This window comes from Grampus griseus (assembly GCF_964374135.1).
Source record: "Grampus griseus genome assembly, chromosome: X".
Classification (NCBI taxonomy): domain Eukaryota; kingdom Metazoa; phylum Chordata; class Mammalia; order Artiodactyla; family Delphinidae; genus Grampus; species Grampus griseus.
The window spans coordinates 31,588,994-31,607,035 of NC_138999.1; the positions used below are offsets into that span (position 1 = coordinate 31,588,994).

General features: G+C 36.3%; 1 protein-coding gene across 1 annotated transcript in view; it reads left to right on the forward strand.

Moving 5' to 3' along the window:
* Positions 1-18,042, forward strand: part of CFAP47 (cilia and flagella associated protein 47) — a gene marked incomplete at both ends in the record, with an annotated part of 513,170 nt that overhangs the window by 323,928 nt on the left and 171,200 nt on the right. Inside the window, 3 exon segments of the mRNA XM_082682021.1 lie at positions 4,354-4,465; positions 5,216-5,442; positions 11,465-11,639. Coding sequence (XP_082538147.1) covers positions 4,354-4,465; positions 5,216-5,442; positions 11,465-11,639 — 514 coding nt within the window.

An 18,042-nucleotide genomic window follows, 5' to 3' on the forward strand; every position in this document is an offset into this window, starting at 1 on the left:
TTTGTATTAAATCCTGTGAATTGGTATTCAGTTTTATGGAGTAGACAAGCTATATAGATCTGGTTTCATTCAGGTACACATTTAAAAAAATGCAATTATGGGCTTCCCTGGTGGCGCAGTGGTTGAGAATCTGCCTGCCAATGCAGGGGACGTGGGTTCGTGCCCCTGTCCAGGAAGATCCCCATGGTGCGGAATGACTGGGCCACTGAGCCATGGCCTCTGAGCCTGCGCGTCCAGAGCCTGTGCTCTGCAACGGGAGAGGCCACAACAGTGTTAGGCCCGTGTACCGCAAAAAAAAAAAAAAAAAAAAAAAAAGCAATTATTATAATTCTATACTCACCAAGTCTAATTTCTTACGAAGACTATGTCAACACAAATCATCAATTAACAATCTATAATAGGAAAGGAAAAGAGTTTTATTTGAGCTAAACTGGGGACTGTGGCCTGGGACACAGATTCAAGAGGCACTTGAATTGTGTTCTCCCATACTACAAAATGTGGGAGGCTAATATAGGCAAAAATCAAAAAGTTACATAAGTTGATTGTCAAGAATTAGGATTGGAGCTGGCAAGAAGTAAGGATCTTGTTAAGCAAGGATTGGTTTGGACTCTGAAGTGTTTTCACAGTTATAAGAGGAGACCTTGAGATCATAAGGTTGCATCTGGCAGCTGCTAGCAGGTATTGTTTTGAGAATGGCTAGCGGTGTCCTTAAGTTTGAAACAGTTCAGAAAGGTCAGTTTCTCAGTGATGCAGGAATGTGTCTGAAACTACATCTGCAATAGCCACCCGCATCCATTTTGAATGCCTGAACCAGAATTACTCCAATGATTTTTATTCTTTTCTTTAGTGGTTAAGGCAGATGTAAAATTCGTGTTTCACAGGCCATAAGACAGGCTATTCTAGTTAGCATAAAGTTTGAGCCAAATCATATATAAGCCAGAATGATTTCCCCATACCTCAACATGTGAAAATGTCTTCTGTCAACTACACTTTGGGTAAAACAACTGATTTTTAGATAAAAATAAACATGAGAAAAAAATTAAAAGTAAAATATTAACATATTGTTTTCTCCAGTCTCTGGTGAACTGATACATTTGCACTCCAATTATCATTGAGAAAAAATTTTTTTGGCCGCACTGTGCAGCTTGCGGGATCTGAAAATTTTATAACGTTAGTATCGATCATTCAGTTGTATGTAGTAAAACACACACATACACAGTAAACACATTTCAGATTGCTAGCTTGCATTTATGTTTGAAAAGTACATGGCTGTTTAGTAAAAATTACTCCATGAAAATTATATATAACATACTATTTATTACTAGGAGTGCACAGATTTAAATGCTAAGCAATTTAAAACATTCAAAGTTTTCCATATTCCATTTTTCAGCAGGAACTAAAGATAATTGTGGATTGTAATTAATAAAATTATATTGAACATTATCGTGAAAGTAGAAGACAAAATTAATTTTATTATAAACAAATCTCATTTGGGGAGGGATAATGAAGCTGTAAATAAATTGTCCTCACAATCAGAAATTGTTCATTCTTATATTGTTTCCAGATTTTTACTTCACTTGTTATCAAAGATATTTATAACATTTTGGTATATTTTTATTATGTGATCAGTTTACTTTTATATCATTTATGTGTGTATTGCTTGTTCAAAGATATCTTTGGAATAGTCTCTCAAACATACAGTTGAGATTATTTTAAGACTGTGCAACAGTTCAAACTAGTTACAATCCCAGCTTCGAAGTTAGGTTTCCTTTTGCTTGCCTGGTAGTTAGTTGCATGCCTGTCACAAGCCCATTCTGGTACAAGATTATCCATTGTGTGGCTTAAACCTAAATTTGTCAGTCCATGTTTTCACTCATCCTCTCAAGTCTTGGCTCCACCCTAGATCTTTTTTTTGTTTTTTTCTTAACTTAATTTTTATTTTAAACCCTCAGGTGATTGACATGCACGTGAAATTTGGGAAGCCTGCTCTCACTCCATTTAAATGGATCTCTTAAGTGCCTGGTACGTGCCAGGCAAAGGGTTAGAGATTATTCTAAAGTTGTGTTTGAACAAGCAACGTATATGTAAATGATATAAAAGTAAACTAATCACATGATAAAAATATACCAAAAAATTGTAATATCTTAGATAACAAGTGAAATGGCAACAGTTGTTGCATGACCTCCTGTAGTCCTCACCACATCTTTACTATCATTCTACTTCTTAAAATATCAGCATTAAAAAAAAGGCTTTCAGACAGAGAAAGATAAATACTGTATGATATCACTTGTATGTGGAATCTAAAAAATACAACAAATGAATGAATATAACAAAAAGAAACAGACTTACAGATACAAAGAGCAAACTAGTGGTTACCAGTGGGAAGAGAGAAGGGGAAGGGGCAATATAGGGGTAGGCAATTAAGAGGCACAAACTACTATGTATAAAATAAATAAACTACAAGGATATATTGTACTACACAAGGACTAGAGCCAATATTTTATAATAATTATAAATGGAGTATAACCTTTAAAAATTGTGAATCACTGTGTTGTACACCTGAAACTTATATTAATATTGTAAAGCAAATATACCTCAATTTAAAAAAAGAAAAAGAAACAAAGAAAAGACTGTATTATGGAACATATAAAATACACAGAATTGTAGAAATAAAACTGTAGTATATCACCCCCTGTATCCTTTGCTCAGTTTCAACAGTGCATTGCCAAGCAAGTTTCATGAAGCAAATCTCAGTCATCACATCATTTTGTCCACAAATAATTCAGGAAGTGTCTCTACAACAAAAAGACTCTGGGTTTGTTTTTTGTTTTGTTTTATTTTTTTGACATAACCATGATACCATTACTACTAAAAATATCGTATTTTTTTAAATAGCATCAAAAATCAAGGCATTCTTCGTATTTCCCTGATTGTCTCATTATTGTTTTTATGTTTGTTTGTTTTTATCATTTCATTTTAAGTTTCTTTGTTTGAAATACAGGGGAGGAAAAATAATCTTCCCTCTACTCCTCTGAGTTCTTCTTGACTAAGACCCCTGTAATAAAAGACAGATTAACAAGAGAAAAACAGAAGTGTATTAACATGTATACCTCATATATACATGGGAGATACCCAAGGAAAAAGGAGTTAATTCCTTGAGGTGGCTTAGAATTCAGGCTTAAATACCATCTTAATAAGGAAAGGGGAGGGAGGGATGTCAGCCACTTAGAGGAGAGTAAATGATTTTTAGGAAAAATGAATAGGCCCTTAGAAGAGTAGATGAAAGATATGATAGTTTGTGACAACGCTTGGTTGTGGTGTCAACTTCTAGTCTCTTCGTGTGACAAGCGTCAATACTCCCTAGTTGATGAAACTCTCAGGGAGGGGATTTACAACAATCGAGTTCCTTTTGGAGTATCTGTCTTAGGCAGATAAGGGAAGTTCATAGAAAGCTCTCCCTGTTTTTCAGGTGCCTACAGCTCAAAAGAATCAATATACCAAAGCAGCATATTTTGTTGTGGCACATCCTGAACTCCTACAGTCATGTTTTGGGATAGCATAGTCTGCTGCACTGAAGAATCAAGATCTAGATGATATTTATCCATTGTGATTGTATGATGTGTCTTTTGAGACTTTCTCCCTCTCATTTTTCATTTACTCTCTGGGTTCCTAACATAAAAGTGTTGTTCATCCCATTTTATAGAGGAAGAAACTGGAACTCAGAGATTCAGTAAACTTGCCTGAGGCTTATTAGTAGGTAGTAAGTGCCAGCGCCAGAATTAAAACCAGGCTTGTCCACCTCTGTTGGTCTTTCCCTATATCATGTTGTTGCCCTTGCATTGTTCCCACTTTTATTTTCATGCTGTTTAGTCTTTTGTACTTCTTGCCTAATCACTTATTCTAAAAGATCTTCAGACCCTCACATGCACATTTTGAAACCCCCCACTTTAAAATATAGACTCTTAGGGACTCAGACACCCTGCAAAAATGATGTCACTCCCTTCCAACAATAAATCACAAAATGAAGGAAACATTTTTCTCATTTGCTTGAATTCATTTGTTTTAAGCTAACAGTCTTCCAAGGATATTTGTACCTATAACGATCAACTGCTGTCAGTGCCGCCCTGAGACCTTCTCAATCCATCTCTGTTCTAGTTGCGTGCAAAGTTTCCCTCATACTATGGTAGGGCTGTATTTCATCCTTACCTTTCTCCACCCATTTAGGGCCTATGTTGCTTAGTAATGCACAATACATGTTTTTATAGTACAAAGATTTTTCTCATAGTTGAAAGATTTATCCTAATCTTTTTCTGAACTTTTAAAATTTAATATTATTGTGTGGTTGTGTTTTAGATTGGAGAATTAATATATGCTTTGGAAGGAAGAGGTATGATCCCCTTGCCTTCCAGATTCTTTCCAATGGATTCTTCAACTCCGCTTGACCATAGCAGTTCTCCAGAAGAAGGTAGAGTATCTGTGCATTTTATTTCATTTCTAATGTTGAAGGATGGTACCATTCCTCATATAGTCACCTAAGCACCCTCACATCACATTTTTCCAATATATGATTACATTTCTGAAGGCTCCCTTTTAACTTTATTATGTCAGCATACATGGAATAGAGTACCATTTTAACAATTAAGAAAATGTCGATGGTGATTCTTTTTTAAATCTTTATTTCTTTTAGTCTTCAGGTAGATATTATAATTTGGCATTCAAAATATTTACTCAGCAAAATTTTCCATTTTCCAAGTAACTTGGAAATAACTACAATGTCAAATTCTATATACTATAATATAACCTGTACTTCTACCCAGTGTCCTAGTTTAAAGTGTAAGGTTATTACTGAAAGAAAATGGCAGTTCTTGCCCGTCCTTGAGAGGTGTCTTTCTTTACGTTTCTTTCTGTTCCTCCTACCTTCTAACCACTGATAGGAGCACAATGGCCACTGAATTTTTTAGCAAGTTGATGATGTTTCTACGAAAGAACCACTTGACTAGAACTCTTTGTAGAGAAAAATATCTTTCATTCCTGAAGACTTACTCTTAAATTACTGAATTAGGACTACTAGAGATGTGTTGCCTGTTTCTTTCTACTCTGGTTAATAAAGGCCATAACTGCAGTGTTATATTTCAGACCTCCCAAGTCCATCCTGGATAACAACGTTAAGGGTGTAACTGATCATTGCAATCATGAATGTTTTTGCTTCCCCTAGTGCTTAATAAGGAAGATCCAGTTCTGTATTTGAAATGTAAGCTCCGTCAAATCCTGGATGTGGACCTTAAATTGCCACTGACTAATGAAGCCAAGGAGAAGGCCTTGGCTTTTGCAGCACAGCAGCAGATGTCGAAGATAGAGTATGAGAGAAGGTTGATCACGGGCACTCTGGAGAGCAGTAGCATCCGCTTGGCCATCACCCTCCTGGGGCTGACCAAGATCGAGGTGGGAATGGAGGACAGAGGATGTGCTGAAATTAGTCTCTCTTTAAAAATGTACAGAGATCATAACAATGTTTTTACATATAAAAATGATGAAAGCTGCTTTTCCTCAGAAGGACAGCTCAGTAGCTTTTTTCTTTTTTACCTCATTAAATAATAAATCTGAAACAAATTGTTATGCTAGGTAATTTTAGGCATTACAGTATGGTTGATATTTCACAGTAGTTCTCAATTCTGCCTCTACATTAAGATGCCCTGGAGAACTGATCCCAGTGCTCAGGCCCCACCAGAACAATTCAGTATCAGTCTCTGGAAGGGGGTGAGTGGGGACATATTCTACAAGTTGTCCAGGATATTCTGTTGTTCATCCAGAGAGGATCATTTCTGGGGTCAGATTACCAGGCTGAGAATCCAGACTCTAACACTGTCCAGCTGTGTGACTGTGAGCTGGTAACTTAAAACTCCTCCAGCCTTGATTTTTACATTTGTAATAAGGAGATAATGGTCATTAATGAAAACTAAGTGAGATAATTATATAAAATGCTTAGCGTAGTACCTAGTATATAATTAGTGCTCTCTAGATGTATGGCATTGTTGTTGTTGTTACTGTTACTGTAGACTCTACTGTATTACAGCTTGAACTCTATTTTATAATTGAAATAAGGTACAGTCGAGTCGCCACAGAGCCACGAAAGCGATTCTTCTAAAATGGAAACCTGCACACTTTGCTCCTTTGCTCCCCTGGCTTTTCTAGCTTGCATCAGAATGAAAACCAACATCTTTACGGTGGTCTTCATGACCCTCCTGGTCAGGCCCATCCCCTTTCCTGACCTCAGCATCTCCACTGGAGCCCATTCACTCCTGTCCCTCCCTGTGTACAGGCCTTCTTGCTGTTCTTCCAGCGCCCGAAGAAGGCCTGCTCCCTGCGGCCTGTGCACTTCTGTCCTTTGTTGCTTTTCTCTGGGCGTGAGAGGCTGCGTCCCTCAATTACTTCAGGTCTGCTGGAATGCTACCGCTAAGCTTCTGCTTTACCAGCTTGCATTTTTAAAAGAATCCCTTACTTCCGGCAGCCACTTTCCAAACCCTAAACTTCTTTCAGTTTTCTTTGTCGATAGCATTTACCATCTGAGAGTAGTATATTTATGTGTTTACTCTTTATCTCCAGCAAGGGAATTTGTGAGAAGATATTTGTTTAGTTAACTCTCATATCACCAGTGCCTAGAAAAGTGTGCACTGTACCAAAGGTAGTCACTAAATCTTTGTTCACTGAAGGAATAAATAGTAATTTTTAGAATCCTGCTCGTTTAATGTTAGTCTTGATTTACATAGGTTACAACAAAACCCTTGGCATTGTAGGGGTGATTTATTTTTTTATTTGTCAGAATGCTAGAATGAATATAGTCTAAGCACCAATTTCTAACAATTTGTGCTGTTATTTTATAGATGACCTGGATTTTTAAGTTCTGATAAGGTCAAAAATATCAAGGCCCAAGGCTCTGATATCCTCCAGACTGACCTGTACACACTGTGCATCTAAGAAGCCAATGGCTCTCTCTTCAGCTCATACCAAAATGCTTACTTCTGCTATAGAGCAGTGCATTTGGGAAGGTTTGTGTTCAACTTTCAGTGCACTATTACAATAAAAATGTTCAATAGGTGGCTTTTTTCAAAATTCATGCCTATTTAGTGCTCTCTCTCTCTTTCTCTCTCTTTTCTTTTAAATTGTCTTCATTCGTACCTCTTGTCGAAAATTTTATGTAAATGAAAAAATGCTTGAGGGAGATGGATTTTGTCTGTGGATCCCTTTTCTATTATTTATGCATGTATATAGTTTCTATCTTTCTCCCTCTTCTTTAACTTTCTCCCTGGAACCCAGCACACGTTTTGTTTCTTATTGCATTTATCAAATTATGTTTTGTATATGATTTTTTTTTATTTACCTATTTTCCCCATCAGATTGTGAATTCCTAGAAATCTAAAAACTTTTGTCATGTGTTTTTTTGTCTATCCCTCAGTGTCTTGTGCATGAGAAGTGCTGTCATTGTTTAATTGGATTGAACATGTACCTGACAAACAAATGGTACTTTAAACCTGTAGTCTTCGTTGTATAGGCTGATGTCAGTCCAGGTTGCCTCATAGCCTGATTTTTCACAAAGTCATCTTTCTGTTTACTTATCCTTATTTCCCTCCCACCTTTGCAGGATGGGTATATGTATGTCTCCACTTCTCCAAAATTGTTGGTGGAAATAGTAATAATTATTATTATTTATGATTAAATCTTGACTTCTTTAAAATTTAAATGTTTTAAGCAGTCTGTAAATTTAAAATGAGAAGTTTTTTTCACTTGAAGATTACAGTTTTCTTTGAAGTCTACAAATATCATGAATTTTTTTTTATTTCGGCAAAAACTCTCTAAATGCAAAAAATAACTACAGAAGTGTTGAATATGCCAGTCTAAGAAAATCAGCTACACCAAATCAGAACGTATAGGCACATCTTATTCTGTTGATATACATGTAGTCATAGAGTTTTCTTTTCAAGTGCAATTATCACTGCACTGTTGAAATATAATAATGCTAATACAGCAGAACAGTAAACAGAATTGATTTTAAAAGTTCTCTCTCCTTGTATAGTATTTGACACCTTTTTTTCCCCAAATACTTTTATGTACACTTTTCAAATTATTTCCATGACCCCATGGAGAAGTGGAGAGAAGATAGGATTACACTTGTAATACAAAACAAGTGGAATGACTGAGGCATAAAAAGACCTAAGTTGCCCTCACTGACAGGGCAGAGATTACAGCCTAGATCAGGGTAGAGACATTATTGTATTTTAAAGCTGGAAAATAAATAATGCTGAACACTCAGAGACACATAGTACAACCTCTTACTTTTACAGACCTATTAACCAAGACCCCAAAATAGTAAGATAGTAGCCCAAGGTGACACCACTGATTTGTGACAGATTAGAAATGGGCCTAGGTTTTTACTTCCCAGAGTCCATTACTCTTTTCCTTGCCCTGCATAGCCTCCAGATCATATGTTCATTTCTTAGTTTACTGCCATGAAATTGTATAATGGAATAAATGAAAGTCTAGAATTCTCTGTTATAGCATAAAATAACCATATAACAAATAAAATCTAAAATTATCCTTGAAATAAATCTGTTTAGAGCAAAATCTAATTGAATAAATGTAATTACTTTTCCACCAAAGAAAAGTGACATGTCTAATTTTTTATTATACAGCCATGTGCAATTTGAATTGTTGAAATATTTGTAAGGTAATAGCATTATGATGTATCTACTTTATATACTCTGAGAGACAGGATCTTTTGTCAGGAGCATGAATATCTGGCACTTTACACTTAGCGCTCATGTATTGAATTCATATTCTCCTGGCCATTAATAAACTAACTCTAGTGATACACTCATTGGTAGTAGGAAGATTCAGAGCTTGCAAGGGAGTTTCCTTATGTTTTCTATTAACTTCCTCAATTTTATGTTTTAAAAGCCATGCTTTGTACTCTGGGATAAATGGTGAGGAAACTCATTGAAATTTTGAAATTTGACATTTTTAAAAAGGAAATCTAAAAGATACCCTTGGTGAGGATTCAGTAGAGTAGAGAAAAGGTTTTTGTATTTGTATAATTTAAGTGCACTTCAAATCGTGAAATAAGTACCTGTCGATACTGTCAAAGATAAACAAAGCCAGACACTAGTTAAAACAAGCATAGACTTTATTCAGTAACTGTTGCATCAGGGAGGAGGATCCAGTATGAGCTGAACTCAGGAGAGAGAATAAGCTGGGGCCTGAGAAGTGTCAGCGAAGTGAAGTTTACAAGAAGCAGGAGGGAGTTGGTCACAGCAATCTGGACTTGTTAATTGATGCTTATAAAGAGAAACAAACTTCTGGAATCTTTGTGACAGGAGGGAGGTAGTGATGCAAGTTAGAACTAAGTACCTACCTGGCTGGGAGCATTATCTCCTTGAATTTTTGCATTTCAAAGGGAGGGCTCTGAGGTCCTTGAGAAGAAGACAGTTGTGGGTGGTAGATTTACATCTCAAAAGGAGAGAGAAGGGAGTTATAATTGCAAGCTTTCTAAAGTAACTGCTCTAGGAGGGGTTCAGGAGCCAGCTGCCTATCACCAGATTTTGACTGGAACAAACAGTAAATTATCCTTGCAGCATTGAACTTTCCCAGATAGGGACCTTAAGGGGAACTGGAGTCGTCCTAGGGATATGGCCTTGAGCTGTTAGAAACGTTGTTAGTGCTTGTTCAAGTCTCTTAGTGTGTGTGTGTGTGTGAGGGAAAGGGGTGGACAAAATCATTTGTGCTGAGAATCTGCATTTTTTATAGGCTAAAGTTGAGGCCTGGTTGAGAAGATGGCTTGGAGGAGCCTGACTAGAGTTTGATCAAGAAGAGAGTGTGTATCCGTACATATATATATATTTTTTAATAAATTTATTTATTTATTTATTTTTGACTGCCTTGGGTCTTCGTTGCACTGCGTGGGCTTCTCATTGCGATGGCTTCCCTTGTTGCGGAGCACAGGCTCTAGGCGCGCGGGCTTCAGTACTTGTAGCTCGTGGGCTCTAGAGCGCAGGCTCAGTAGTTGTAGCCAACGGGCTTAGTTGCTCCGCAGCATGTGGGATCTTCCCCGACCAGGGCTCGAACCCGTGTCCCCTGCATTGGCAGGCGGATTTTTAACCACTGCGCCGCCAGGGAAGCCCCGTACATATTATTTTGAATGACTTGCAGATATAGAAGGCAGATGATCCACTTTGGGATAAAGAACTAGTTGCTTATATGAATAGATAATTTTTTCATGATAACTAGAAAAATAAACCAAGCCAAAACAGTGGTAAATGAATTAATTTACCTTTCTGCATTTACATGATTTTAATTGCCAAAATAAAGTAGGTGGAAAATGTGGCTTTGTGAGGAAAAAAAAAAAACTTGTGGATTTTATAGATAATGAACTAGTGAATGGGATAATTGCCAAAGGAACTAAAACTTATTTTTGCTGAGTAATGATATCATGGTTACAATCATGTTGATGACAAGGACAACAATGGTGATGATAATGACAGCCAACATTTATTGAATTCTTAAAATACGCTCCAAGGACCTGGCATTTGTTTATACTTTAAATATACCAGGGATAGGCAATGTGTACTATTATTGCCCGTGTTTCCCAAATGAAGACTTTGTGGCTTTGGTTAATAACCTGGCCAGGCTTGTTTAAAATTGGGGTATAAATTCAGGCAGTCTGGCTTCAAGAAGACTTGGTCTAACCCTTAGGCTCTACTACGTGTTTAGCAGTAGAAGGTCCAGATAAAACTAAACGATTGCCTACTTCTATGCTCTGCATTGCTTAGTTCATACTTAGGGAGCTGGGTTTATCTTCAGGGTCCCATTTTAGGAATGACAGTGTTGAACTAGATTGTGTCTAGAGAAGCATATGCATGAGGGTAAGTTGTAAACCACATCATATAAGTAAAGATTGAATGGACTAAAAATATCAGACCTATTTGAAAGGGATGTTTGGAGGTTTGTGGAGGGATAGGACCTAGTTTTATAGATGCATATTTTTTTCCCCAAAATTGTCATTAGCAAAAGAGAGGGGACTAACTGTACTGCTGATAAGAACTAGAGCTGATGGGAAGATGTTAAGGAACACCAGGTTCAACTCACAGAGGGAAGTGCTTTCTCAGTACTGTTCACTAGTGGAATGACTTCTTCCTGAGACAATGAATTCCTCATCACTGAAAGGATTAGAGCAGGTGACATTGAGCATCTCTGAATAAAGGATGACTCTTTTGAGTCTATGAAACATGTTAGTGTTGTCCTCTACCAAGTAAACAATAGTATGTCTAAAGAAATGAACAAATTCAATCCCTTGAGGGATTTTTTTCACCAAAATATGGAGTCTAAGTACATAATGCTGTCTTTTTTGTTTGTTTATTTTGGAGGCAACGGGTAAGAGGATTACATTCCAATTTTAGTTTCTATTTATTTGCAGATTTGTATGCTCTTTAATATCTCAAAGTTGAAGAAGCCAAAGTCCATTTTATACAAAACAGAGCTGAGCCTTCCAGAACATTTTGATATCCCCAAGACAATCTGCATTCCTTGGATTCCGGAAACTCAAGCTAAATTGATTCAATATCAAGGAACTAAATCTGCAGAAAAAACAGGTAACCAATAATGTGTACACTGCAATATCTAGCACTGTCTCAGGTACCTGCAATACTAAAATACAAAGAAGAGATTATGTTAACTAATAGGATGTTCGTAATATAATTGAAGAGATAGTCCAGCTACATAAATACCAATTGTTGAATGGTACTTTACATTATAAATAACCAATGTACTACATCATAGTAATTTAAATTACGTACTGAATTTGGGTGCCAAATACTGGTACTGAAATTTACTGAAATTTGCCAACCTGTCTTTGGTAAAGAGTGGTTATCTGATTAAGACAATAAGTGCTCTTTGAAGAAGGTGAGCTCTTGCTTTCACAGGGAACTTGGTTACAAAGTTGCGCTGGAGTTGAGACTTAGGCTGGCCCTAAAGGATAGGAGGGATATTGATGGCAAGAACATATCAGAGGACAAAAAAGCCATTTATGAGCAATTTATCTTTCATCTGGACAAGGGCCTTTTTTAGTTGAGTACCTACTTTTGGTCTCCTTTATTCTGTGTATTTGTGTTACTTACTGCTATACAGCAACGTGATTGTGTGTATGTGTATGTTTTTTTAATATTCTTTTATATTCTTTTCCATTATGGTTTTTCATAGGATATTGAATATAGTTCTCTGTGCTATACAGTAGGACCATGTTGTTTATCCATTCTATATATAAAAGCTTACGTCTGCTGACCCCAACCTCCCATTCCATTTCTCCTCCATCCGCCTCCCTGTTGGCAACCACCAGTCTGTTCTCTATGTCTGTGATTCTGTTTCTGTTTCATAGATAGGTTCATTTGTGTCATATTTTAGATTCCGCAAATAAGTGATATCGTATGGTATTTGTCTTTCTGACTTACTTCACTTCGTATGATAATCTCTAATTGCATCCATGTTGCTGCAAATGGCATTATTTCATTCTTTTTTATGGCTGAGCAGTATTCCATTGTATATATGTTGCACATCTTTATCCATTCATCTGTCAATGGACATTTAGGTTGTTTCCATGTCTTGGCTATTGTGAATAATGCTGCTATGAACATTGGGTGCATGTATCTTTTTGAATTATACTTTTGTCTGGATATATGCCCAGGAGTGGGATCACTGGATCATATGGTAATTCTATTTTTAGTTTTCTGAGGAACCTCCATAATGTTTTCCACAGTGGCTGCACCAACTTACATTCCCACCAACAGTGTAAGAGTGTTCCCTTTGGTCCACATCCTCTCCAGCATTTGTTATTTGTAGACTTTTTAATGATGAGCATTCTGACTGGTATGAGGTGGTACCTCATTGTAGTTTTGTTTTGCATTTCTCTAATAATTAGCGATGTTGAGCACCTTTTCATGTGCCTGTGGGCCATCTGTATGTCTTCTTTGGAGAAATGTCTATTCAGGTCTTCTGCCCATTTTTGGGTAGGGTTGTTTGTTTTTTTGTTGTTGAGTTGTGTGTGCTATTTGTCTATTTTGGATATTAAGCCCTTGTCAGTCACATCATTTGCAGATATTTTCTCCCGTTCTGTAGATTGTCTTTTCATTTTGCTTATGGTTTCCTTTGATGTGCAAAAGCTTGTAAGTTTGATTAGATCCCATTTGTTTATTTTTGTTTTTATTTCTATTGCCTTGGGAGACTGACCTAAGAAAACATTGGTATGATTTATGTCACAGAATGTTTTGCCTATGTTCTCTTCTAGGAGTTTTATGGTGTCATGTCTTATATTTAGGTCTTTAAACAATTTTGAGTATTTTCATGTATGGTGAGAAGGTGTGTTCTAACTTCATTGATTTACATGTGGCTCTCCAACTTTCCCAACAGCACTTGCTGAAAAGACTGTCTTTTCTCCATTGTATATTTTTGCCTACTTTGTCGAAGATTAATTGACTGTAGGTGTATGGGTTTATTTCTGGGTTCTCTATTCTGTTCCATTGGTCTGTATGTCTGTTTTTGTGCCAATACCATGCTGTTTTGATTACTGTAGCTTTGTAGTATTGTCTGAAGTCCAGGAGGGTTATGCCTCCTGCTTTGTTCTTTTTCTTCATGATTGCTTTGGTGATCCTGGGTCACTTATGGTTCCATATGAGTTTTAGGATTATTTGTTCTAGTTCTGTGAAAAATGTCATGGGTAATTTGATAGGGATCGCATAAAATCTGTAGATTGCTTTGGACAGTATGTCCATTTTTACAATATTAATTCTTCCAATCCAAGAGCATGGGATACCTTTCCATTTTTTTGAGTTGTCTTCAATTTCCTTTATTAATGTTTTACAGTTCTCAGCATATAAGTCTTTCACCTCCTTGGTCAGGTTTATTCCTAAGTATTTTATTTTGGGGGGTGCAATTTTAAAAGGTATTGTTTTTTTTACATTCCCTTTCTGATATTTCATTGTTGGTTTACACCAACAATGCAACCAATTTCTGTATGTTAATCTTGTATCCTGCTGCCTTGCTGAATTTGTTTATCAGTTCTAGTAGTTTTTTTGTGTGGGATCTTCAGGGTTTTCTATATATAGTATCATATCATCTGTATATAATGACAGTTTTACCTTTTCCCTTCCAATTTGGATACCTTTCATTTTTTTTCTTTTCTGATTGCTGTGGCTTCCAATACTGTGTGAATAGAAGAGGTGAGAGTGGGCATCCTTTCTTGTTCCAGATTTTAGCAAGAAGGCTTTCAGCTTTTCACCATTGTGTATTATATTGGCTGTGGGTTTGTCATAAATAGCTTTTATTATATTGAGATATTTTCCCTCTATACTTTGGTAAGAGTTTTTATCATGAATGGATGTTGAATTTTGTCAAATGCTTTTTCCACACCTGTTGAGAGGATCATGTGTTTTTTGTCTTTTTCTTTCGTTAATGTGATGTATTACATTGATTGATTTGCATAATGTTGAACCATCCTTGTGAATTTGGGATGAATCCCATTTGGTCATGGTGTATGATCTTTTGATGTCTTGTTGGATTTGGTTTGCTAACATTTTGTTGAGAATTTTCACATCTATATTCACCAAAGGTATTGGCCTGTAATTTTCTTTTTTGGTGGTGTCTTTGACTGGTTTTGGTATCAGGGTGATGGTGGTTTCATAGAATGTCTTTGGGACTGTTTCCTCCTCTTCAGTTTTTCGGAAGAGTTTGAGAAGGATTGGTATAAGTTATTTGTGTGTTTGATATAATTTGCCTGTGAAGCCATCTGGTCCTAGACTTTTGTTTGTAGGGAGTTTTTAAATTATAGATTCTATTTCACTTTTAGTGATCAGTCTGTTCAAATGATCTATTTGTTCTTGATTCAACTTTGGTAGTCTAAAGTATTCAAAAGTAATTTACATTTTTCGTTCACTTTTTTCCTAGTTGGTGGATAATAGTAGGAATATAATTTTTTACTAGGGCTTTTTATTTGTTATCTTCCTATGGCTTTGTGTTAACTATAAAGTTTTTCTAAATCTGAAAAGGTGATTGCAAATAATAAGGTACAGGGTAATCTGTTCACTTTGCCTTCCTAGGAGATCTGAGAACCCAGATTCAAATGCCAAATGGCCAAGCAGGCAACAAGGATTTGTGAATTGGGTCTGGTCTATGGCAATAGGGATGATGGGGCCTATGACAAACTGAAGAGTAAATGCCCTGTCTAGACATTCAAATTCCAAAAATAAAAATAAAAATAAAATCCTGAGCTAGACAAACAAGTGTGAGGTCATGTTTGACTGACCAGCTGTCAGTTTGAGACCTTTCAGGTTAAGTTGTTGTCTTTTTTTTTAATCTTTATTACCTCCAGCTTTTCTGTGTGCTATTAAATTTTTAAATGAAGAATTTATTTTCATAACATTTTAATCCCTTTTGAGATAACTGGATAAAGCTGTGTGCACTATAAACCTGGCTAGGATTGTCCGTTCAGGCCATTCATTTATTCAGCTGTTCATTCAAAAACACTGTTCTGCATTGATTCGTTTGGGCAAAATGATGAAAATTGCTGTATGCATCCCTTTGAAGGACTAATAGATAAGTAGCTCTTGTAATACAATGGGATAAGTATTGATAGAGAGGCACCTATATAGAGTATGTTTACAAATAAAACTAACATTAATACAGTTTATTATAGAGGGTAATTCAAATTTAAAAGAATTTTCATTTTGAGAAAACAAATAACTAAGGATACATAGCGTAGGCTTGCCATGAAACTCACAGTATAGTCTTACAAATGAAGACTGTGGCATATTAAGATGCTGTTTAATTATAAATAAGTATGAAGTGATTTATATTTGAAAGTCTTTCACTCAGATATTTTTCTAAGACTAATATGTGTCTTTCATATCAACTGTTAACTATCCATTTTGGTAAGAAAATTTTTGTGAAAATTAAGAAAAAATAGAACTGCAAACAATTTTAAAGGATTATCATAGAACTTTTACAACGTAATTAGCCAATCATGGTTCATGTCTAACTTAATTGTCTGTGCAGTTGAGTTTATAGAGGAACTTTTGAGCCCAAGTTTCTGTTTTCATTTCCTTCAGCATACATTTAAATAAAGTAAGTTTACATAAACAGAATATTCTAACTCAGGATAGTAGCAGGTCATATAAAATACATACCCTTAGCAGTGTACATTCTATTGTGAAGCAGTGGACTTGATTAATGAAAAGGAAAAGAATGTAAGCATTTTTACTTTAATAAATAACCTATTAGAATTTGAAGCAAAGAATATTAGATTTAAGGGTTCAAAAAACTTATTTTTATGGTATAAACTAATTTGAAGAGAACAAACCAGCAAATTCCTAGCAATAAGTATAGTACTGTAAAAGCAATTTTTTTTTTATGGGTGGCTTAGAGAAAGAAAGAAATGACAAGTGTTTATGTGGAGGAGTAGAGGTAGCCCAGTCTTCCTGCTAATTTCAGGAAAGGGGTGGAAGTAGAGTCATATAATCTCTTGAAGTTCTAAACTCATTAAAAACAACTAGTTTTGATGTATTAAAAAATGGCTGTCTTCGGCCCCCTCATATTAATGTTGCCTATCAGTCTATACCTTTTTGAAATTCATAAATAAAATTCCACAATTCTGCTTACATAGCTATTACCAAAATTATTAAAAATAATCTACTTAAATCTGTATTTATTTCAGCCCCATCATTTAGAAAAATATTTTTTTCCACTCTACCATTTAATTATAATGCTTTCATCAGAAGGAAATGAAGCTGTAAAGAAAGTGCATGTGCACATAGTAGGTGCATCCATCTCTGTAGATGTGACAGATATACATATATGACAACAGTTTCCCATAGAAAGGAGACATCGCTTGTCCCGCTTCATGGATCTCAGAGATCCTATGAGTCCTTTATGATAGTGGACTGGGGTGGGTCTAACGTTTGTTGAACACCGACAATACAGAAAGCACTGCAAGGGTTGGTTTGTGTACATTTTCTTTTTTTCCTCCAATTTATTTATTTATTTAAATTTATTTATTTATTTATTTATTTATTTATTTATTTATTTATTTATATTTGGCTGCATTGGGTCTTCGTTGCTGTGCATGGGCTTTCTCTAGTTGTGGCGAGCGGTGGGGGCTACTCTTTGTTTGCGGTGTGTGGGCTTCTTACTGCAGTGGCTTCTCTTGTTGCGGAGCATGGACTCTGGGTGTGCAGGCTTCAGTAGTTGTGGCACGTGGGCTCAGTACTTGTGGCTCGCAGGCTCTAGAGCATAGGCTCAGTAGTTGTGGCGCATGGGCTTAGTTGCTCTGCAGCACATGGGATCTTCCTGGACCAGGGCTCGAACCCGTGTCCCCTGCAGTGGCAGGCGGATTCCTAACCACTGCGCCACCAGGGAAGTCCTGTGTACATTTATTCATTTAATTCTCCTGATAGATATTTCTGTCTCAGACCCTATTTAGGCATTAACTTCTATTTGCTAATTTGTGTACTCTTGCATTTCTCACAGCAATCTTTCCAAAGTGTTATTAGTCTTTTCAAACATCCTCTTCACTCCAGTCTTTTCCCCATCTCCAGCCTCCACTGGACAATGATTGCATCTATTCTTTCATGGAGGAATAGGGGTTTCATGAACATATACTCTTCCTTAACCCCGTTATTGCTTTCACCCCATTCTCTGAATAATAGGAATCTACTCTATCAGCCTTCCAACGTGTATCTTTTATCTTATCTCAGAACCTGTTTTTGGGCTCTTCTCCATCATTTATCATAGCTTTGTCTTCTTTGAGAATAGTTCCTTCATTTTTGGCTCCCAAGTGTTGTCAAACATCAAAAACTAAAGAAACTCCTACCTTTCCCTTGGCAAACATATTTCTCAGTAGAGGGATCTGCATTTGCAGTTTCTATTCATGCATGACTTTCTCAACTTCTCACATCTGGCTTGTGCTACCACTGTAGCAAAACAGCTAGTTGCTTTCAGTGGACCATTCTC